The 24,494-nt window shown below is 45.7% G+C and overlaps 1 protein-coding gene across 1 annotated transcript; it reads right to left on the bottom strand.

The window, feature by feature from the left end:
• Positions 1-10,761: 10,761 nt before the first annotated feature.
• LOC146191156 (uncharacterized) lies at positions 10,762-21,584 on the bottom strand. The gene is made up of 2 exons (XM_084599887.1): positions 21,035-21,584; positions 10,762-11,255 (listed from the first exon to the last, which is right to left on the bottom strand). The coding sequence occupies exons 1-2, from the start codon at positions 21,582-21,584 to the stop codon at positions 10,762-10,764; spliced, it is 1,044 nt and encodes a 347-aa protein (XP_084456013.1).
• Positions 21,585-24,494: the final 2,910 nt, after the last annotated feature.

Here is a 24,494-nt window from a genome sequence, read left to right as displayed (position 1 = left end):
CAGATTTTCTGTTTCCTCTTTCTTCTTCCGCAACTATATACTGTAAAGTATATATGACGATAATGAGCTGAATAAATTTCTGTAGTCAGTTTAGCATTTTGTTTATCATTTTATGTCCTTTAAGCCTCGTGGCGTTCTGCTGCTCTATTTGACAATGCCTGGCCAACTCGCTTGCCAGTTCATGCGGTCTCATTATACTTACCTCGTGCAGGTAGGTTGTACGTACGGGCTTAAGTTGTTCCTATTGATGCCAGACACAGAGCGAATAATTGTAAGGATACCTCAACTTAACGTTATTTGAAGCCTTGTCGTGAGTAGCGAAAACACGATGAATCTCCATGTGCTCATGATTATAAGAAATATAATGATCAATTAGTCTGCGCTTAAAATGACAAGAACTGTTTTTTGTAAGGTGGTGTTTTTGTAAGGTGTAAGGTGAAGTGTACATGCATAATCGGATCCACAAAAAAAAAATTTCAAAAAATACGCCTGGGTGCAAAACCCAAGAATGCATTACTGTATTAATTTTATGTAAATTACTCATGTATAAATATAAAACCTCTCAAATCGATCAAATCTTCGAGCCAGAATACAGGGATCTCTTATGTAATGTTATGGCTGGCACAAAATTGTAGACCTATAGCTTTATTAAACTTCAAGGTGCATACAATAGCGGCTCGTCACTGACGCCACAGCGCCATAAGTTCGACTGAAAACTCTTATTTAATTCTCCCACTCGCCGGTAGTTTTGCAGTTTGATTTATCGATTTAAAATTGAGGTGCTGCTGGGGAGAGTAATACGTGTCGGCCTCAATTCGGTGGGTTCGTGGCGGCCATGGCTGAAGTTCATATTAATCGGAGCATTTTCTGCTGCCGTTAAGAATGAAATCCTGATAACATATGGCACGCCATTAAGCCGGAAGCGCTGATGTCATATCATCTGAGGCTAGTGTCAATCAACGACACTCATGTTGGCCCTATAGGCTGCATGCAGTTGGTGAAGGTCCATTCTAAAAGTTATCTAACCCCGCAGCAGAGGGCGAACTACAGGCCCAGTCATTTCACACTCATTATTTTTTTTTTTTCGTCACTGCGTTTCACTTCTTGTTCTCATGTTTCTTCCCCTTTATTGTTCGATATGACAGCTATAAGCAGTGCAGTGTCTTCGTTCAGTGTTTCGGCAGCCCTCTTGTCTCCATTATTCAGACTATCACCTCTGGCCAATTGTCAAGAAATGATATTGTTGCCTCCACCAAGAGATGTTACGGGGAAGATCCCCAAGCGATAGTATTCCGCTCAACTAGGGTTGGTGGCAGCTCAGATCTGTCCACCATCAGCGTCGACGTTTTTAAGCAGTCTGTCCCAATTCATCGTCCTCTTGCACACGACCAGCAAACCACTAAGTAACGATATGAACAGCGTTTGGTCGGTTGTAGATTAACTCTTCGATGTTCACCCACAGGAGGGAGCGGTTTGGTGATTGTAATATAATGAAATAGGGGTTAACCTAACAAAAACTTTTGTCGAGACAAAATCTGCTTGCACCCCCCCCCCCCCTTTTTTTTTCTTTCAAAATGCTAGCAAAGCCGTAGGCGGACGTTTCGTTGTAATTGAATTCATATAAAGTTCCGTCTAAGATGCACTTATGTAATGCGCAGCGTTACATAATCTTATGAATAGCCGTAATGAATCAATCTTAGCAATATCAATTGCATTCACGGGCTATAATCTTGCTACTTCAAAAGCGTTTGCATCATTTCAACTTGTAGCCCCAAGCATGTTGAGCGGCATCGCATTCCCCGAAGAGCTGGTAGGCCCGTATTCAATTAAAATTCTTACTGATGAACCCATAGCGTTGCGCTTGAAGTACTGTTGCACCACCTCTACAAAATGGCGCCATATATGTCCGCTCTTTCACAATGAGCCGTGCACCTACGAAATGACTAACTACAGTACACGTCGACTGGAAGTGTGCTTTGAACTTAAAAGGGACACAAATGTTGGCATAGTATAGTGTACCATTACCGAAATCAGCGATAGGATGAGCGGGATCGAATCCCGACCGCGACGGCCGTTTTTCGATGGAGGCGAAAAGCAAGACGTCTTTGTACTGTGCGATGTCAGCATGCGTTAAGAACCCCAGGTGGTCGAAATTTCCGGAGCCCTCCACAACGGCATTTTTAATAGCCTGAGTGGCTTTGTGACGTTAAACCCCCAAAACCAACACAAACTAAACCAAACCGGACTAGCGAGTGCTGTCAGCTCATCGGCACATAAGCCTCCAGTGCAGGTGTGATATTAAGAACTATGCTCCCGGCGCGCTTTTCAAGCTGAGGTACGCACCTGGAAAAGTAATAACGACCGTCTAGTTAACTCTAAAGTAGCCTTCAGTTAAGATTGCTTCATTCTGCAAGGTACCCCAGAAGACACACACTTCCCGCGTCTCTGCACAACGTTCCCCAGCGTCCTTCTCTTTACGTCAGACTCCGGTGATGAAAACATAGCCAGCGAACACGTGGCCAAACAGTGTCGCCGCGGTGGCTCACTACGAAATTATGGATCATAACACACGCACACATGGCGACAGGGAGAGAAAGGAAGGTGGGGGTGATGAGGCAGGGAAGAGGACGAGCTTTGCTCTTTCGTTGAAGAATGGGTGCGCCTATTTCATAGTCAGCGCGCGTCTCTAAAGAGCGAAGTGAGACCTAGCACTGCTGGCCGGCCCGGGTCCATCCATTGTGACGTTAGCGGCAGCGGCGGTGGCCCCGAGTTTCCCCTCTCTGGTTCTGTGCCTCCTGGCAGTGGCAGAAGCGGTTGCAAATGAGCGAGCACGACCCATACATCAGTTTTCGTCTCGGGCCACTGTCCGGCGCAGAACGTACATAGTGCACACCATGCTCCGTCGTGCCCGTCCACGCGCGGCCGGACAATGGTAGAAGGGCCCACCACGCGAACGCTCCGAGCGACAAAGTCACGTACTGACCTTCTCCCATATCGCCACTATACCACCCTGCATGTCGCCGCTGCCATCCCCTCCCGCTGTTCCGGAGAGGCTGACCCTGGGGCTATCGTGAAGCCGCCGAGTCTCAGCGCATATTATGTGTCTGTTTGTCAACAAATGAATCCCATCGGTCATAATTTGTCATCCTCCTTTTTTGCGTGGGGGCGGCCGGCCGACAAAGCACCTCTCCCTCTCCCCACACAGCCGGTTCGCGGCTCTTTTTGACTAGTGAGGGAGAAAATGGCGGCTGCAGCAGGAAGCCCAGCCTGTGGATGCGTCCACCGCGTAAGCTTCCACAACGCAAGCAATGGCCGCCGCCGCTGCTGAAAGCTGCACTCTGCTATTGTGTGATGGAGGGTGCAATAGCGAGGAGCTGACCTGCCAATTGTTGGAGCGGTCATCGCGATGAAGACGTCGAATAAAAATAGGGACTATACATATTCTTCCTACTGGCCGGACAGTACTTCTGAAACGAGAAATGAAATGATGATAATAAAACGCGCAGCGAGCTGGACACTGTGCGGAAATCGAGCTCAAAGCGCGCGCGTGCCCCACGAAGCGCCCGCCCTCACAACTTTTGAATGTCGTAGACAGAGTTCTCTCTGCTTGTGAATGAGAATCGAATTTTGCAGTGAACTTATACAGAGTCTTTTGTGTAAACTGACTGCAGTCCATTGAGCGGTCAATGCAGCGACGGGGGGAGATTGTCAGGTGACGACAATCATGCGTCGATAGAGAAGCATATATGCTCCTATAGCTCAAAAACAAAAATTTTTCAGAAACTACGCGTTGGGCCACATAATGTTTCTTTTTCACATTTCATGTCTCCTTAAAAGTCAGCAGGCATATGTCAGTAACGTATTCCTCCGCGCGCCAGTTTTGCACGGAAGGGAGCCATACTCACAGCGGCGATAATAGTATAAGTAAACCTTGCAGTATGTAACAAACAGTTGTAGGAATAAATCGTATGTCGTTTCCGAATAAACAGTCCTTCAAGGCACAGTTCCGCCTTTACTTTGTCTAGCTAAATAACGAAACCTGAATCCATTTCTTGCCACCTCTTCCTCCAATTTTATTTGATCCGTTAGGGTCGACAAGCAAAAGAGGGAAACGTAGCGAACGTTGTGTGCGCGCAATCAGCCGACTGCTCGCAAAGAACCTTTGATCTGGTTACACAGTTTAACAAATAAAAAACTTGTCACGGTCCTACGAATGATTCGAAAAGAAACATACTGTTTTCAGTTTAAAGAAAAAAAGCCTATAGTTTCGTAATTTATTAACTTACTATTTGCATGAGCTATGTCGAGATGACAAAGGTCAACGACGTGCGCATCGCAGCTAAAGCTAATGCAGGCTTAATTTTACGAGGTGAAGGAGAAGGGATGTTCATTGAAGTTACGTATTTCCCGCTGCGTTTCGATTAGTGCTACGATAATCGATGGGCCAGAGTTCTGCATCGCCCTCAAACGCGGTACTGGCTTCGTTAATGACTGCCGAGTATCAACGAAATATGAGCGCTGGTTTTTAGCAAAAGGTTGCTGCTACGAAAAAAAAAATGTGTCCAAACGTCACGTCCACAATAAAAAGTAAATGCATCAGTTTTAGATTTCAGCCGCTTCTTACTTTTTTTTTCTCGCTTTGCTGCAATTGAAAGACCGCACTCGATAATTGCGGGCTATAAAGTTGAACTTTAGGTCAGGTGCTCACTCCTATTTGCTAATCATGCATCTTAAATGATTTCAAGTCAGCGGCTTCCAAAAGTGGCAAGCAAGCGCAAGAGATGAGAAGTGGAAATGCAGCGGTAACTGTGGCGTTAATTGCATGTTCTGAGAAGAAAAAAACAACTCGTTGGGTGCTGCGACTTCTTCTCTGAGAACAAAATGCCTTTTGTTTTGTTTTGTTTTTTTTCTCTCTTTTTTGGTCTGCAATTCATTCCGGAAACCTATTTCTGCTTGCGCATTTGTGCACCGACACACCGTTACAGCGAAAAGGGGAGGAACTACTCTTGGGGATCCGTGTAAGAACGTCTGAGTTGCAGTCAAAAAGTGGTTGATTTCTAAACTGTTACTGGCCCCATTTCAGTCTCGGTCAGAAAATATTTAGCGTGTCAGTTGCTACCGGAGTAGTTGGGGATGCATGAAGCAAAACATATTTCACAACGGCAAGGTACTTCGACAAGCCATAGCTATGCTGCCCTACGACCAGATTTATAACCGGTCGTGTGCTGCCAGCAGGTTTTTAAGCTGCAGGCGGTGACAGCGTATTGCGTGCAGAAGCGATTTCATGGATTCATTGACGGGAATCGTCGGCATTCCGCGCCTGTCAACAAGAGTGTGAGTGTCGCTTAAGACGGGACAGGTTTCCGCTTCTTATTCCATGTTTCCTTTTTACAGAGACGGCGCGTACAGTATGAAGACAAGGAGAGATTCTGCATTTCGCGCGCGCAGACGACTTTCTCGAGATACAAAAATGGCGCTCAAAAATCTGAGTCGCGAAAGCATATATTCGAAGGCAACACCAATGAAACGTTTCGGTTTTTTGGGATGGCAGTAAAAAAGAAAAAAAAAAGAAAACAAGGCTTAAAGCGAAGGAAAAAAAATATTTGCTCTGAGATGTATGTCTGTTAAGCGCACGAAGCAAAGCTTAGCTTCATGCGCTATATTTGGCACTGGTTAAGGTGAACGACTACTGTGCCGAAGTACCTGGGTTCGAACCCGACAGCAGGAGGCTGCGTTTCGATGGTGGCGAAACGGAAAGGCGTCCGCTTGCTGTGGGATGTCAGTGCATGTTAAAGATTCCCAGGTAGTCGAAATTACTCCGTAGCCCTCCACTACGGCTCCTCTTTCTACTTTCACTCCCACCTTCGTTTCTTCCCCTGTGACGCGTTATCCACAGAAAAACGTGGGGCAGATACAGCGCTTTTTCTTCGTGTAAACAAATTTATTTATTTATTTATTTATTTATTTATTTATTTATTTATTTATTTATTTATTTATTTATTTATTTATTTATTTATTCATTTATTTTACCAATAGGAGCAAAAGACCACCTCTTTTACACTACTTGCTTTTCTGTTCGTTCGTTGAAATTTACAGCCAGCATATTGAAAGACAGGACATTTGTGATTATAAAACAACGTTTATTTTTCGATTAATGTTTTGCCAAAAGTTGTGGTTCTGCAGCCTGCAGCACCTCCGGCTATAAGATGCTTAGAACGCGCATGACCTCTTGCCTGAAGTATCTTCTCTCCCAACTCCCGTAATAAGAGGGCATGGAACTCCTGTAAGCACACCAACTGGGATAAATTCAGGAAAAACAGGGAGAGTAATGCGCCTTGCAGCATCTCGGACTTGGAGAAGTGGGTCCAGGATATATGCGTAGACGGCCTTAAGCACACCAGTAGCATAGAAACGGACGGGGAGCAAACCATCATAGACTTCAGGCTAGCGCAGATGTGGGAAGCCAGACACGCCCTCGTGAAGAAATGGAAAAAGCAAAGAATTAATCGGAAGCTCAAGCTACCCATTGTACGGCTTGAGAAGAAAGTTGAAGATCACGCCAACCTTACACGCCACAACTAGTATCAGGTATGCGACGAACTTAACGGGCAGCTTGGAAACAAGAGCACGTGGAACCTTCTCCGCCGCCTCCTTGATCCAGCCTAGTCCAAGACAGTCAGCAGAAACGCTGTAGACCAGATCATCCATGCATATCCCGGAAGTGGGGAACAAATGATATCGTCGCTACAAGATAAATATGTAAACTTCCGCAAAGATGGAGACTTGTACCCGAACTACACGGGACGCGACAACCCAACTTTTGACGAGCCTTTCTCGGACGCAGAGATCTGGGCCGCACTGTCTCAACTCAAGACAAAATCTTCGCCTGGACCAGATAAAATCCAGATAATGCTGCGGAACCTGGATCTAAAGTCGGTTACAGCGCTCACAGATTACTTGAATGAATGCTGAGAGAGTGGTCATATGCCCCAATACTGGAAGCAAGTCAAAATGATTTTTATTCCAAAACCTAACAAGATGATAAATCTCGATAACCTAAGGCCAATCTCGCTTACGTCATGCTTAGGAAAGCTAATGGAGCATGTTGTGCTTAATATACTGCAAGACTATGCCGAAGAATACTCGCTTCTACCACACACCACGGTGGGCTTCAGAAAAGGACTTTCTACACAGGATGTCATGCTTCAACTGTCACATGACATCATTAACAGATCTAAAAAGGTAAATACGCAGGCCATACTGGCTATCGACCTAAAGAAAGCATTTGACAATGTCTCCCATTATACTTTAACTAGAGCACTTAAACGAAATTAACCCTGGGCGAAAGGCTTACAACTACATCAAGGCCTTTCTCAATGAGCGCTCGGTGGAACTGCACGTGCGCAATTTGAAATCCGACTCGATAATGCTGGGAACAAAACCCCCCAGGGGGCTGTTCTCTCTCCGTTCCTCTTTAATCTGGCATTAATCAAGATCCCGGATAGACTCGTCAAAATACCAGACAGCACAGCAGCACAGCCTCTACACGGATGATATTACGGTGTGGGAAACAAAGGGCTCTCATGGTAAAATCGAGGCCGCTCTTCAAGCAGCTGCAGACGTCATCGATGAAGCCCAGGAGAGAGGACCTCGAATGCTCCCCTGAAATATCGGAGCTTATAGTGTTTCATAAAGGCAGATTAAATACGCCCTTGACGACATTCATTATACATGGCGTGGAAATAACAGAGGTCCAAGAGATCAAGATCCTGGGCCTCAGGTTACAAACAAACTCTGGAAACGCGCCAGCAATCAACAAACTCAAATGTGCGGTTCACCAAACACCCAGACTAACGCAAAGAATTACTAATAGAAAACGAGGCATGAAAGAACACGACCTCTTCAAACTCATAGACGCCTTCATCATAAGGAGGATTACATGCTCCCTCCCGTACTTAAAACTCCGAAGAAACGAAGTTGAGAGAGTCGACACCATCATTAGAATGGCCTACAAAACAGCAATGGGCCTGGTTCGCTCTACTCCCAACGAAGAGCTTCTCAAACTCAGGGTCCACAATACCTACGAGGAACTCAAAGAAGCACAACGAACTGCCCAAATAAGGCGCCTGTCTAGAACGCCCGCCATTCCATGCGACATCTAAAAGAGGATTACTATCAAACCTTTTCCTCGGAACATGAACCTCCACGCTCATCAACGCCGAAGAGAAGCACGAGCTTAGAGTCTGCACAAAACCCTGAGCCGGCTATAGAGGTCATCTACGTCGACGCCGAAGAAGATGCGGAAGACCCTAATAAATATTCGATATGTGGAGTAACACACTCCAGCATTAACCCAGCGAGACTCGTTATGGCGGAGACTGTTTCCACATCCAGACCCCTAGTGGCGGAGGAGGCCGCCATCGCCGCGGCCATCGCCTTTACTAATGCAACAACCATAGTAAATGACTCCAAACTGGCGATCAGTAACTTCGCTAGAGGTAGAGTCTCCAATCCCGCTTCACAAATACTCAGTGAAATGAGAGAATCTCCTTCTTGAGAGAGATCGAATTAATATGGACCCCAGCTCATGCGAGGAATCCGCGAAATGAGGCTGCCCACCAATACGCTCGAGAATTAGCCGGCCGAGCGATGGCGAAAATTCAGGAACCGGAACCCTTCGCTGAGCCAGCCGTATCATACTACGAACTCACCGCACATTATAAAGGAATAAGAATAATACTTCCACCACCCCATAAAACGCTCACCAGACAACAAATCATATGGAGACAGCTACAGACCCCACAGCTATCCGCAATCCAGATAGCTACAGACAGCTATCCCCAATCTGAACTACATAATAAAATTCATAAATAAGGTATTAATCCTTTCTGCCTGTTTTGCGGGGAGAAAAACGAATTCGAGCATACGATGTGGGCGTGCAAAGCCCATAAGCCTCCCTCGGAACTCTTACCTAATCCCTCTAAAGACGCTTGGGACAAGCTAAGTTCCAGCTATGACCCTGGCATTCAGCTCAAGGCCGTTGAATGGGCTGGCGTCGCCAAAAGTCTCCATGGCCTGTGGCACGCTAGCTGACTTTCCATATTCCTCCCACTTATTCTGAATAAAGTTTTATCAGCCTCAGTCTCTCCAAGATTCTCAGGTGGGATGACGCCATGCCCCACTTACCACTACAGATGCTGCTAAAACCTGAATGATTCTGATACGCTTATAGCGATTACGTGACCGTACACTGTACCCGCCGTGGACGCATAGGAACCTATAGAGGCGAACATGATGGCCACCTTAAAGCTTCCCCGCCAAAACAATTCTTCGCCCGCAGACAGGTGGAGACAACACGTCATCTCGTGTGGCATTGCCCAGGCTTGGACACTCACCGTCGGCTGCACAGCCCAACCTGGATAGGTACTTACGATGAATATGTTTGAAACAATTATTATTATCGCGGGCGACCATGAGACACACTGAACGCGCTGTGCCGCTTCTTGTGCGAGGCGGCAACAGCCGGTCGCTAGTGATCCCTTAGTTCCTCACTGCGAATTCTATGCGGCCTCGAGCCATCCACAAAATAAAGGTGCTTGAATTGAATTGGTGTTTAAGAAACCCTCATAGACGATGACGTCATCTAAATAATATTGTAAGGAAGTCTATCGGTGGAACGAAAGAATACATCGAGATGCTCTGCGCCCTTCAGTATGGTACGAGATAAAAAACGGCGCGGGCAGTACGGGCCATATCAACACTCGAATAAATATATATACTCTTAGAAAGGCTCGGAACAGTCTTTAGACTTGATCATATTTGCACATGACATCTACTTTGTTTTGATTATTGCATTTTGACGTTTTTGTTACTTTTATCTTGCTCCTCCTGTATATCTATTACTTACGATGCAATTATGTAATAAATTCAGCTTCTGAATTTTGCCCAGTAATCACCTCTTTTTCTTTCTTGGTGTATATCCTTTCGTTATATTTTGTAATTATTCATTTTGTAGTCATATCGTTTCACCGGCCCATACATTCAATGGTATCAGGTCCCATAAGGTACTTTGAGTAAATATAAGCACATTTCTCTTGTTCATGTTAATGATCATCCCCAATATTAGGTAGCAGGTGAAAGTCCCGCATTTCCAAAACATAACAGGCGTTTGCGACTCCTTCAAACAACACCAACAGATAAGAGATTTTGTGTATGTGTGTTCAGTTTCTCTACTTTATTGCGGGAAAAATCAAAAGAGAAGAATGAAGAACCGCACGGGCTGGTATCGCTTAATTCCGGCAGCCACGCGCGTTATCGTATTTCGACAGTTCGCTCTCGCTGTATCGCCAGCCTTAACGACATCTCTGCTTCATCCTGTAAGAACTAATCTTCCACGTACAGCTGTCCCTCACTCCTTCAAATGCATTCTAGGCTTCTGGCATGGGCGGCATAGCTAGGACAATCTTGCTGGTCTGCGATGAGAAAGGGACGGCTGCACAATGATTATCTTCAGTTGGCCAACTCGCACCAAACACAAAACCATCCCCTCCCTCACTCAACGCCCATTCGGTGAAAGAGCCGCCATCTTGGTGTCTTGTATCTTAAAAAAGCCGAGTCGAAGGTGTGTACACTCTCTCTGCACCACACATTGTCCACAGGTTAGCACCATGCATATCGCAAGGGATTCTCGTAGAGGCGACGATATGGCAATACCATAAAGTTGCGTAACAACGACGTACACTCGTCTTCGAGTCTCGTTCATCAGCCGTCGCTTTCGCAGTCTGTGTTCATCGCGTGCGCGCAGGCGTCGGTCGAATCTTGCGAAGAGCTGCACACGTTGAGCTCCCCGTCGTCGTCGCTGTTCCCCGAAGGCTGGGGCGGCGTCGCGGACTTGAACCCCGCCTCTCCGCTCTTCGGTCTTCCCTTGGCCAGGCGCAGACCCACGGCGGCGCTGCACTGGCACTGGTGCAGCGGCGGCTGGCGGCGGCCGTGGCTCTCCTTCTTGTACTTGACGCGCCTGTTCTGGAACCAGATCTTGACCTGCTTCTCGGACAGTTTGAGGTAGGTGGCGATCTCGATCCGCCGCAGCCGCGACAGGTACATGTTGGAGTTGAACTCGCGCTCCAGCTCCAGCAGTTGGGTGCTCGTGAAGGCGGTACGCACCCGCTTACCGCTGCCAGCGCAGCCGCTCGAAGGGTGGTCCTCGCCCGCTCCAGCCACAGCTGAAGGGGAGACGCTGCCGCTCGGAGAACAGCCTGCAAAGAGAAGACGGACGTAAGCGGCCGCACGCCAAACGTACAGGTCGCAGTAAAACATCTCGGCTAAATGTGTACCGACAGTAAACAGAACCCGGAATAAAAACGACGGGACGAAGCGCTCCTCTCAGCTGTTACCAAAACAAACTATTATACTATTAGGGGTGTACGAAAGCTCGAACATCTCGAATAGCGAATCGAATACCCTACTGTTATGATGGAGGCGAAACGAAGAGGCGTCCGTGTGCTGTGCGATGTCAGTGCACGCTAAAGAACCCCAGGTGGTCGAAATTTCCGGAGTCCTCCACTACGGCGTCTCTCATAGCCTGAGTCACTTTGGGACGTTAAACCCCACGAACCAAGGCAAACCAAGATTACTACTGACCGGAATGCTGGGTTCAAACCCTACATCGGCAACTGCGTTTTCGATGGAGACGAGTCGCCAAAGATGTTTTGTGCTGTGAAATGTCAGTGCACGATAAAGATCCCCAGGCGGTCGAAATTATCCACAGCCCACCATATCTTCTTCCATTCCCGCCTTCCTCGCGATAGTGGAATCGCGATAGTGATTATGAGAAATGGACAATGGACAATCGCTATACTGCCAACCTTCTCGAATACATAAGCACAACTGGACTGCACTCCTTCTTTTAACTTTCTATCTCCTGCATCCCATTCCCCCTTTCTCAACTTATGCCTTGTGGCAAACTCTTCGAAAAAAAAATTCCCGCCTTCCTCCGTTCCCTCAAGGTGCATTTCAAGTATCCACTGGAAATGAGATTGATACTACGTCTTTCTTTTCCTAAAAAAAAAAAAAAAATAATAATAATAATAATTTTCCCGGTTCGATTATCGAAACAATTATATAGTGCATGTTCAAAATTATTCTAAACAAATGAGATTTGTGCTCAACCTCCGAAATATGTTTCGAATAATTGGCACGAAATCTTAATACGGCTGTAGTATGTTTCTTCGATGACTGTTTCAAAACTATTATGGGGGAAACTTAAGCTCCACCTTTAAGGGTCATGACGCGAAAGCGTTAGCGGATTCTCGTTCGTGTACACGCACATGCTAATCACCAAATCACAAATCCCTCATTACATAAATTTATTATCACACACATACTCAATATTCCAAATTCGTAAGCTGCTACACTAGGCCATTTTTAACATACACAAGCTACACCAGTGTAACAAACTCCAATACTTTCAACTGTGTTTTGCTACACTGTTATAACCGGCGTAGGTTAAAAACATGGTCCTGTTACGTACAAGAGCATTCGACACCGCTTTAACCAAGCTCTATACGAACATGACTTGTGACCTATAGCTGCAACGCTTCTCAGTCTGGATCCAAGGGTTCTGGTCGATTCGATTCACAGGAAGCTACCATGGAGTTGGTGCTGTATGGTCTAGTGACGTCATACTACCATCTGACCAATGTGTGCCTAGCCCTGTTACCTGCCAAAGGCGTGCTCGAGATGTTTCATTCACAATGCCGACAACGCCGGATTTTCTGGAGGACGGGGCGTTTAATGCTATCACGCTTAAAGGGTCGCCCCGATATGTCCCGTACAATCCTGCTGCTATCAGTATGAGGGGGTAAAAGCCTCAGTGCAGCGACGCGGTGTATTCGTGTGGCAGTGTTCATAACGCTCATACATGTCATACTGGATAAGAACAACAACAACAACAACAACAATAATAATAATAATAATAATAATAATAATAATAATAATAATAATAATAATAATAATAATAATAATAATAATAATAATAATAATAATAATAATAATAATAATAATAATAATAATAATAATTGTTTTGCAGGAAAGGAAAGGCGCCGTATCTGTCACACTTTCTCCGTGGACACCCATACCACGCCGTATGCGAAAGGAGGAACTTGGGAGTGAAAGCGAAAAAGACAGCGGTGCCGTAGTGGAGGACTATGGCGTAATTTGGACCACCTGAGGATTACTTGCACGGACATCACATAGACGCCTCTCCGTTTCGCCCCCATCTAAACGCAGCCGTCTGCAGTAGGGTTCGAACCCGGGTACTCCGGTACAGTATTCGGGCATCTTAACCGCTGTGCCACCGCGGCGGGGCGCGGACGACAACCCAAGGCTGATTTTTAGCAAGTTCAGCGAACCCTGACTTGATGCGCCAAACAAGGGTCCTTAGAAATATTACTTCTAGGGACTCCAGTAAGACCTCGAAGGCGGTGACTCATTCGTTTGTCATCCGTCTCATGTTTTCATTGTGCGGCTTTCTCTCGACTTGTCTTACGCCATTCTTAACTGGGGTCCGTTTCACAGGTATATGTACCAACCAATCTTGTTTTCAATTTTCCTGCCTCTCCTGAGGTGCGGTTGCAGTATATTCTCTTTCCCCATCAGTAGGCTTCACATTTGGGCACCATAGTGGAAAAGGATTTTGCATCTTTAAATGGCTATAAATGTAACCCCATAAGCAAATCCAGCTTATTCGTCAGCACTGCTGCTGACACTTCCTATTTTCCGCACGAATATTCTGTGCGAATATTGGGTCAAGTGGCCAATATTCGCCTATTAGATTCCTATTAGATTCGGTGGTAACACTATTTGGTTCGTATGTGATTCGATTTTGGCTATACCTTATTCGTGTTTGATGTTGTAGCAGAGCAACACAATATACAATCCGATTCGGGTTGTGAAAAGTACTATTCGCTCACTCAAACTATACGAGACTAGACAAAAAAAAAATAATTTTTGCCGGAGCGTTAAAGGCTCACTCGCCGAGAAAAGAGCATGCTCGTATCCAGCAGTATGCCAAACATTGTGATGTATGTTTGACCTTCCACAGAGGCATGTATATGTGAAAGTTTTCGAGATGCAAGCAATTCAAGGGTCTTCCCTTTTCCTTTATTGAGACTGTTTTCAGGGGTGCCTATTAACTCAATATTAACAAAACTTAGCTTAACCCACTCAAAACACCAAGAGACGTTCAATCGCCGTCATCCGCCATGTTGCCGTCTACGCAAAGGTAAAAAAAAGCCCTTCCCGTAAATCTCAAAATAACCCCGTCCAAATTCCAACTGCGCCTGCCTATTATGTGCGCTGTTTTCTTTATCCGCCGACTTTCCGCTCTGTGCAATACGCTTGCCTCCTCTATTATAATTTAACCTCTCTACCCCTTCCTTTCTTCGTTCTCCCTCTATCTTTTTACACTGAACGATTAGGGTGTCCCAGACTATTATTCGAATTCTCCATATTACGCGCTTATTACAGCGTCCATTCACGGTTTCGCATATATGTAAACAACGAAGATGCAAGAAAAGGCGGACAGAGTTAGCAATATGACGGCATCTCTGACGCCACCTCTAGCGTCGCCTCTCCACGCGCAAAGTCGATGTAAGTTGATGCACCTGATGAGCGGTATTATATGTTTCATGCAAGTTTATGAATGTCATCACGATAATGCAGCACTTTTAAAAGAGGCTAATCAGCTTTTTCAACGAAGCTTCAAACTTCCAGATACACATATTGCAGCTTCTGGAGAAAATTGTCATAAGTACGAAACGAGAGCATTCATCTACACTTGAAGAGGCCCGAAGGTTTCCCTGCGTTGGGTTCTAGAGTTAGCTATATATAGTTTGCTCTGGAGGAATGCGAGAAACGGAAGAAAATTGTGATGAATGACCTGCTTCCACGTCGCCAGGTCGTATTTCTGCGTACCTGGGTTTGGCTAGAAAGAAAATCTCAAAGCTACAAATTAATCTTCATGATCCCGTGACTGATGTTATTCCTTCCTTTTCGGTTTCTTTTATAGTGGCGACCTGCAATGCGTATATTATGAAATTTCGGTTGGCCGCTTATTTTTACGAATAATTGTTGCTAAATGCAATTTTGTCTCATGTTGTAGGTCATACGCCCGTACGCTTGTAGTTTTCAGGAAGTTCTTGTCAAAAAAGCACCCCGTTGCTTTGCTGTGCATAGGGAGGTTAGGTCATTCCAACCAATATGTTATAACAGTATCCTGCTGTATTCTACAGCTCCTCGCCATTAAAAGTGATGTCCGAGAAACCAGGACTTATTTTGGCGTCGGCAGAATTTAACATCACACAATGAGCTTTGAATGTTACCGCGGATTCAGCAGCTGTCATCACAAGAGGACCGCGAACACACTGGCACCGTGACAAGCCGGAAACAGTTCTCATTATAAAAGAAGTAATAGTAATATATAACACCGACATTTTATCAGAGCGCGTTGGGTGCAACAGTGCAACTGGTAGCGCCGTTGGTCATGCGGACTAATTTATAAAATTGAAAGCGAGCAATGGATAATCTCTGCCAGACTCTCTCTTCCCCTCTACGTCGTTATACTCAGGCTGATGAGATTTATTGCTTATACTTCTTTGGACTCCTAAACATAACATATCTACCAACGTACGAAGTGGAACGGATCACTTTATTATTTTCTTTATTATATTGCTACTTTCTTTTTCTTATCTGGCGGAGTATTTGTCTCTACAGTCACGGGCATATACCTGTTCAATTTATTGGTGTATACATTGGCCCTCTCATGCATTCACCTCCTTAGCCAAGCCCTCGATCTCGCTTCCTGTAAGGTTTCGTCCAGTCCGTGTGTTGTGCGTGTGAGAATGCGTGTTTTTTCCTTGATACTTCTTTTTTGTCTATTCTCGCTTTTCTCATTTAATCGTATATAGACTCGTAGTACTGAGTGCTGCAAACCGATAACTTGTCAAAGGGTAAGAAAAGTAAAAAAAAAATACAGGTAAATTTTCCTCCCGGTGGAGAACACCACCTTGTCACAAGAAGGCTCTGAAAGGGGAGGAGAAAAAAACTTTGCGTTAACCCAGACGTGAACCAGTTCATCACATCGTAATATCTCCACCTTACAGAAAAACCACTGCTCTCAAAAACCTAGTGTTAGAAACCTTTGTTGTTATCTTTCTGTCGTATTTCGCGTTTATTTTAGTTTGTGCCAGACAGCTTATGCTCTGAACGGCAGAGTTTAGTAAAGTGCAAAAAAAAGCAACAAAGCTAGCGGTGATACTGGTTCAGAATTTCTCAACAAGTGCAGTTTGTAGTTCCGCTAACCATTGACAACTTCGGAGGTAAAAGAGAATTAGAGAGAGCGCTGAAGGTACAGAGAACTTCCTAAAAGTTCCTACTTTTATTTCGTTTTGGTACAACCGTCAACGCTATACCCTGGCAATCGAAATTCACAGCACGATATTGCCGTCTCGTAAAACGGGTCCACTCCAATCGGCCTTACGACGCTTCGTTCCACTTTTGCCCCACGCTACGCGCCCTGCGCGTTAGAGAGCGCGCCGAGAGCAATAAAGGCGAAGACCGAGGCCTTCAATAACGTCTGGCGCTAAGCAATCTTCATCTATTTTTCTTCCTACCATGCACATCACGTGCGGGAACACGAGCAGCTACGTGTTGCGCAATAACCACAGATCACGAAATATGACTGGATTGCGCCTTCCAGCAATGCTTCAGAGCTACTACGTTGATAAACGAACGTCGAGTAGCCGGCGTTGTAACTCGTTTCTGGTGAAAAATTCTCAGTGTTCCTTCCTTTACTTTGTCCAGAATTCTCATTTCGTTTCCGTTAATTTTTGCGTTGTTAAAGGCACAGGGGACAAAATTAAAGTTGGCTTTATCACCAATGTTTGATGAAAAAGTGGCTGCTTTTATTGAAAACTGAACTCTCATGAACGAGAAAAGAGGAACAATGAATGACAAAAAAAAAATACTTTAACGACATCGCTATCCCCCGTAGCTTCAAATGCATGGTACAATACGCCGACAGCGAATAAAACTCGCGCACTGAAAAACAAACTAACGGTTACGTGTCCGTAAGGTAAGGTAAGGTAATGTTGCATTGCTCTGTGCACTTTCTTTGCGCAAAAAATTTGAAAGTATAGGAATTAAACGTCGAATAGTTACGAAATCGAAGCCAAAGCACTCGTTCTCATCGCCAGGGTCATAGGCTATGATCGGAATGGCAAGACTTCAATTCCATGCAAGTGTCTCATCGATGAATGCAAACCTCAACAGGGATCCGAATATCGCATTTTGTTGCGCGCAAAATCCCGATAGAGTTCTATTTTTAGTTTCTATAAGAACCACCCGCATATTTTCTTAGTCCTATTCTTCTCTGCTGCGCGCACTACAAGCTGAGAATGCGAATATACTTCGTCGATAGAACTTCAAGCGAAGCGCACCGAATCGGGAACTCTCATCAGAAACTTCAGACTTCATGCATTGCAGTACTAATAAATAAAATGCTTTGTAACCACTTTGCAGTATTTAAGGAAAATACATTTATCGCCCTCGCACTCATATTGAGGGAATAGGGAAGGAATGCGGGCTTCAAAGAAAGCGTAATGTTGCAATATGCTTAAAGTTGTTCCACGTGCCACGTGAACCGAAACATTTGAAAATTTGGCTGCCACTTATTCCTCCGTGTTGCGTTTTTATTTCGCTCAATTAAGGGTATGCAAATAGGTCAGGGTACAATAAGCAGTGTAGAAAAATTCTTGACATATCATATAGCAACATATATTTTACCGAATACGCTGCTGTAAGGTAATGTGTGTCGTACGGAAATCTTTCAGCAACTGCTTAGGCAAGGGCGCACAATAACCATATTTTAGAGTACAGCAGCATACTGTCCTGCGCAAACGTTTCCTTGCCAATCACTCTAAATATGGCCTAGCTAAAAAAAAACGTATATAAAGTGAGAAGAGGGACTATACCTGTCCTATCCCGTGCCTTCCCTTCTGTCCATGTTTTTCAGCGCGCTGTTGTATACCATAATCGATTATGAAACCTCAGCATGCGGCAAAGCTGTGATAACAGTTAGATTTGGCCTCGGTGATTACAAGTTGATGTTCTATGCTAACTAATGCTTTTACTCTGATACTGGGCTTCTGACACGCGACAGAACATGTCGAGGTGACTGACGAGTTGGGCTTCTGAAGATCGTGAGGCCTTCCCACTGGAGGTTCCGAGTTCGATTTCGCCGTCGCATTTTTTGTGGGCTTCTGATGGTGGGTGCCCTTTTCGGAGGGTGGACGTAAACGGTTTGGTGGCGGGTGGAATTCGAGGGGGCGGGTTTTGGGGTGGGGAGGTGGATGCGTTTCTAGTATCCTGGAGGTTTTACTCTGGGAGGCATCATTTTCGCTGAGTGCCACTGGTATACCGATGACGCGGTAAAACTTCAGCACTGAGTGTCTTTCGCGATATATAATTCAAATTATCTATTCAAACAACTATATAATTCCAATTATCTCGACGGGTTTTAATTTCACTAAAAAGGATGGCGTTCATTTTAACTTCTTATTACACCACCGCTCTGTCTAGCACACAGCTCTGCGTTGCTTAGACTATTTGCCTTATTCCAGACTCACCAAACGCTTTTTTCTTTTTTGTACTATGAACGGTGAGTGACGATTTTGCGGCTAGCAAGTGACTGGAATCAAAATCAGGAGTTGCTTTTGAAGTACCTTAGAGCGATAACAATCCTTTCGGGTGAATACAGCAAGATATTCTGTGGTTTGGAGTGTATTTTGAATTTATATTTTAATTTGAGAATGCTAAGATATGAAAAGTCACGAGTAAAGCAGCTTCTTTCACTGCTGTTAATACAGACAGTTGTTGCCAAATAGTCAAGGTCTGCTTTCATATCACCGTGTCTGACATGTCTGACGTCACGGATTTGGCTTTTGTGGTGTAAAATCCGAGTTAGTTAATTCATTGCCAGTTTCGCAGTTAAAGAAAATAGCTTGAATCCGAAATAAACGCGGAGATAGCTTCGAGGGCCCATTATTTTGCAGCATTGTAGATCACGTAATCAAGCGAAGAGCCGACAACGTTGACTTAAAACACATATTAATCCGAAGTACAGGAACTCATTCCTTAAAGCATTGTTGGCATCTTACCTACAGTTTTTTACTCGTGAATCTGGTCACAAATATTCTGTAGTATTGTTTTTTTTTTTCATTCAAAGAAAATGTGGCATAAAACATTCCTGAAGTGTAAACGAAACTGTTAATGTTAATAAGAAAAATATCACTACCTAGTATTTGAACCTACATACCACACAAGCCTGATACCTGAACGTTAAAGAAATGGAGCCGCTATGCACACAGTCTGCATGCTATCAATTAACAAAATTCAGAACTGTTCCATCAACTGCTGATGTAGCTGTATGTCCACTGATTTATCGGACTGTATGTCTAGAAACATTAACTTTTGTCGTGACTTATCCCATAGGATACCTTTCCTGCGGTTATAGTACCTGGCGATTTGTACGCTTTGATGTTGGAATCAGCGGTTTGCTACATACTATGTGGATCTGCCATTCTTTGGCGAGCTTAGCTGTTGGCATTTCTGCAGTATGCAACGTGTATTCGCCAACTGCACAGTCAGGCGACACACAGGCCACGCGCGAATGCCCTACCATTCTATGAATCCACATATAGCGGTGATCCAGCCCAGATAAAGACAAGCACCTTTGTTGAAGAATTGGCTCACGTTGCGAACTGAGGTTCCCCTTCAACCCTTGTACCGTTCTCTTTCATGCCGTACAGCGGTGAGCAGTATGCCATGGCCCAATATTTTTTAACTAAGATTGGTTGGTTGGTTGGTGGGGTTTAACGTCCCAAAGCAACTCAGGCTATGAGAGACGCCGTAGTGAAGGACTCCGGAAATTTCGACCACCTGGGGTTCTTTAACGTGCACTGACATCGCACAGCACACGGGCGCCTTGCTTTTCGCCTCCATCGAAAGCTGCCGCCGAGGCCGGGATTCGATCCCGCGTCCTTGGGAACAGTAGTCGAGCGCCGTTTTTGTCGGGAACAAGTTTCATGTATTTACAAATGGCACCTATGATTTTTAACAACAACAAAAAAAGATGTTTGCCAGCTTCTGTACAACAGCCATCTTTGATCTATCCATTCAAACTTCTTTTCGGTGCCTTTTCGATTTACATTCATTCCTCTAAATGAAGTGGATTTCCGACAGATTTTCGCCGGCGTGATCTTCGTGTGGACAAGTATGGTATGACGTGCAATCTTTTTGTGCCTGATGTACGTGTACAGCCTTTATCAAAAGCTTACAGCCCAGGGGATCTACTTCTGAGTGATAATATGTGGCTCGTAATGCATTCCCAGGTTTCCATACTTGCTGAAGGCAAGAAGAATTGTCGTCCTACCCTCTCCAATGGCTAGGAATTCCATGATTATTACAGAAGTCATATTATACGGCTTGAAAGCAAACCCTCTGGGCTGTAAACTTTTGATAAAGGCTGTACATAAAAATTAAGCGGGATCGTAAGACTCAAGCTACAGGGATGGGCCTGAGAAATCTATGCTTCTCATATGTCTTAAATATGTTGACTTTCCGTAAAGGTTTCAGTTCTTAGTATTCTTAGTACATTCTCTCGTCTTCTGTTTCTTTTTCCTTTCCGTGTTATCATGTCCCCCTATAACACAAACAACGTAAATTAACCTACTAACTCTATCGCAACTCCTTGTTACCTGACGAATCCAAACGTTCTCCTGTTTGACATTTCTATATGTCTGACATGCAAATATAGAAATGGCGTATGCCTTCACTAAGAGGCGCCAGTATTTTACTACTTCAGTTTTTTCTAAGGGCTTTCTTTCGTATAATATTATGTCACATCCAGACTATTGGTCAATCTCCTATGCGCCAATGTTTCCAACCAAAACAGGAGAACCTGTCAGCACTAGCCTACCTTTCTCGTTTTTTACTTGGCCGCTGGTCAGCAGAGGAGAGTGCTGCGGACTGCCGCCGTTCGCGCGAACAGACTTGCGTCCATCTTCCGCAGTGGACCCGACAGCCGTTGCGGCTGCAGCGGCAGCGGCCGAAGCGTAGTGCTCGAGACCGACGTGGTGGTGCGGCTGGAACACGCTAGCAGGAAAGTCCAGCGGGTCGCGCTGCAGAGGCGAGTTCGACGACACGAGGACAGTGGCGCCTGGAAGGGCACTGGCGTGAGAACTCCGCACGCACAGAGCACAACAAGGGAACCACGGAGGCAGTAGCGGGGGCGACGAGCCGGCGTGGTGCGACGACGGCGGTCTCCGGCAGAACATGTGCTGATGTGGCTGGTGGTGCACCCCAGAATGGTGCTGCACTAGCATGGGAGGTGGCGGAAGCATGGGCGTCAGCCAACTCGAAACTGCGGCTGCGGCAGCTGCACTGCTGCGGCTTTTGGACCTGTCCCTGGACTGCTTTGAAGACTTGGTGAGGAGGGAATCCACGTAGAATGACTTAGACGAAGGCATCTTGGTCGCTTGTATATTTACAAAAGCAAATCTTTTGATACACAGGGGGCCTCCTTCTTCAAGATACGTTTCTCTCGGAACAATGCGCTTTACTTAGGATCATAGTTGCGTGTCTTCGACAGTTCCGGGCGTGAGGATTATTAACCTCAACCTTTCAGAGCTCGGCAGTCACTTCCAAAACGGCAGTGCATCCTTCTCAGACGAGTAATTCCGTTCAGTCGCCGATGAAGGCCTCTTTAGCACGCTTGGGAACGCGACGATGTCGTTGGTTTCGGAAAACATCGGCGTGACGGTGCTCACAGCACCTGTCAATTAGTTTTGCAGCCGCAAAGCGGTTCGCCGACACGTGCTTCCCCGGGAAAGAGACTCACCCTACCCCCTGCGGGACGTCCGGGACCGACACGCGCGCTCGGCAGGGAGACCCGTGCTACCACGTTGCGAACCCGAGCGCAGTTTGGGTCGTCGACGACAGTTCCCGCTTCTCTCGCCGAGCGACCGACCGGGTCGGGTTCCAGACTCTCTGTTGCCCCTCTCCCTCTCACTCTTTCTTGAAGCGAGTCAATCCCCAAATACCTGTTGCGAGACCGCTTTCGGCGAAACAAAGTACGCACAGACATGCGATCTCGTGGCGGGGACCAACGTAAACCTATTCCGTCAAATCTCTCCCCACGGTCCAATCGGGAAGAGGGGCAGCCATAAAGGAACGGCCGCCGGGGGACGGTGTATGTGTGTGCTGGGCAAGGGGGAACAGGAGCAGGGGATGGAAGGAGGGGGCACGGGGCGTGCAGTACCCCGCTGTGGCCCCCAACTTAACTGCGGTGAAAGCAAGGGGGGGGGGGGGGGGTCAAAAAGACCCGCCAGAGAATCAGGACACGCGACGTGGCACAAAGGCTTCCGACAATACGAGAAAGGAGGTTTAAAAAGAAGAGCACCCTAAGTAGGGGGGTTCGCTCTCCCTGGCGCCGCGTAGCGTTCGAAAGGTCTCTCCTCCTCTACCCCCTTCCACCTCAATCTAGTCCCCTTTCTCTCTCTATCAAGCGGATTGGGATAATAATGACCGACAATTATTGCGGAAAGGGGAAGAGGAGGGTAGGGACAACGCTGTCATGCGCCTCCCACGCGCTACTGTTTCGTCCTCTGATTGGACGCCGCTTTCCGGTGACACACGAGGCATGTACTATGCTCTCGTCGGATGACTTTCGATACGTCTATGTAAGGGTCGAGCGTTAGATAAGTGCCGAAACATTCGGAAAGCCGTTTAGGACCCACTCCAAGTATTTACCCTGTTTGATCAGCCGGTTTATCAACGAACCGTTTCCCCCGCTTGAGTGACTACGGGGCCAATTGAAACGGTCGGCGAGCGATCGCAACGACGAAGAACGGCCGTCGATGTCTTCTTTACAATCGGCGAAATGTGCATTGTCCAAGTTGCATACGAACGGCCTACTGTCATGCAGTCTAGCCCTACTCAGGGGCCATTAATAGACAGTTTAGCAGGTCGTTATTATGGACCATGACGAATATAATCTCCTACCGAATTCCCTAAGCTAAACTAGTCGTCCTTCTCCTCATATAAAGTTTTTGTTATATTGTTTTTTCCTCTAACAGGTGTGTTGTCGTTCAAATCGCAGTGCTTCAGCATCACTGCGTTTTATTTGTTGGGAACATCTACCAACCAGCAACATTGTACACCACCGCGGTAGCTCAGTGGTAAGGGCGCTTGACTTCTGATGGCCAAGGACGTGGGTTCAATTTCGGTCGATTCGGGAGCTCTTTGATGGAGGCAGAAAGCGAAGCATCCGTGTACTTTGCCATTTCAGTGCACGTTAAAGGGTCCCAATTATAAGAAATTTCCGGAGCCTTCCGCTCCGGCATCCCAAAATGATGCAAGGTATAGCTTGAGTCACTTTTGGACGTTAAACCCACGAAACCAAATCAATAACCAGGCTGATTCATTCCACCTAGTGGCGTCTCAAGTCAGCACCTTTCGGGTGAGTTAAATGCGACCGCTGTAAAATCTAATCTTCATCAAAGCACTGACACTGAATGGAAATAACATTAATCTCAAGGATTGTTGGCCCATGATAATGAAGGTCTTTAAAATAGTTTTCCGGAAGTAACAGGTGTAACATCTCACCATGCTGGTCTAAGACTTTGACAGCTGTACCTTCTGAGAGAGGACGAAGGAATACACGCAAATACCGGATGAGCAATATACCTTTGTTTTGCGAGCCATTTCTTGAATCGCACAGGCGTATCGCACACAAGGCATGTTATGCTTTGGTGTTGATGTATTGTCTTCTTTAATTTCAAGGGCCCCTTTTTTATTTATTTATCTTCCATACCATCAAGCGCCGATGCATTATAGAGGGGAGTGGAGAAGCATACAGCACACAAAAAATACATAAGAAATCGGCGAGGATACATAGTTAAGCTTCAAGAAAAATACAAATGTTCAAAGAGAGAAGAAAATATTACACATAAAAATCCCAATGGTAACACCTAAAAATGAAAAAAAAAAGAAAACTACACTGCAAAAAAGGAAGTCCGGTACAAGAATACCAAACACGGAACATTACATAAAATGAGTCTCATCACAGACAGACGGTATTCAGCGTGCTATGCAAGCCACGGCTGCGGGAAGATGATTACATGTGCGAAGAATAAAACTGTATAAGAACGCGTTAGTATGGCAAAAAAGAAAAGAAGATCAAGACTCGTGCTGATGGTCGACACGAAAAGAGCGATAGGTGGGTGCAATGATAAGAGCTGTGTGGAGTGACTGTTGATAATAAGGTTTACGAAAAAGGCATAAGCGCAAATATTGTCTACTCTTTGCTAGAGAAGGTAAGGAAAGGTTAGATTTCATTGCTGTTATACTCGCGGTCCGGTTGTAATTATAAAAGATAA

Source organism: Amblyomma maculatum, chromosome 4, assembly GCF_055883805.1.
Source record: "Amblyomma maculatum isolate TAMU_Amacu chromosome 4, ASM5588380v1, whole genome shotgun sequence".
NCBI classification, from domain to species: Eukaryota; Metazoa; Arthropoda; class Arachnida; order Ixodida; family Ixodidae; genus Amblyomma; species Amblyomma maculatum.
This window is presented reverse-complemented; position numbering and strand designations above follow the sequence as displayed.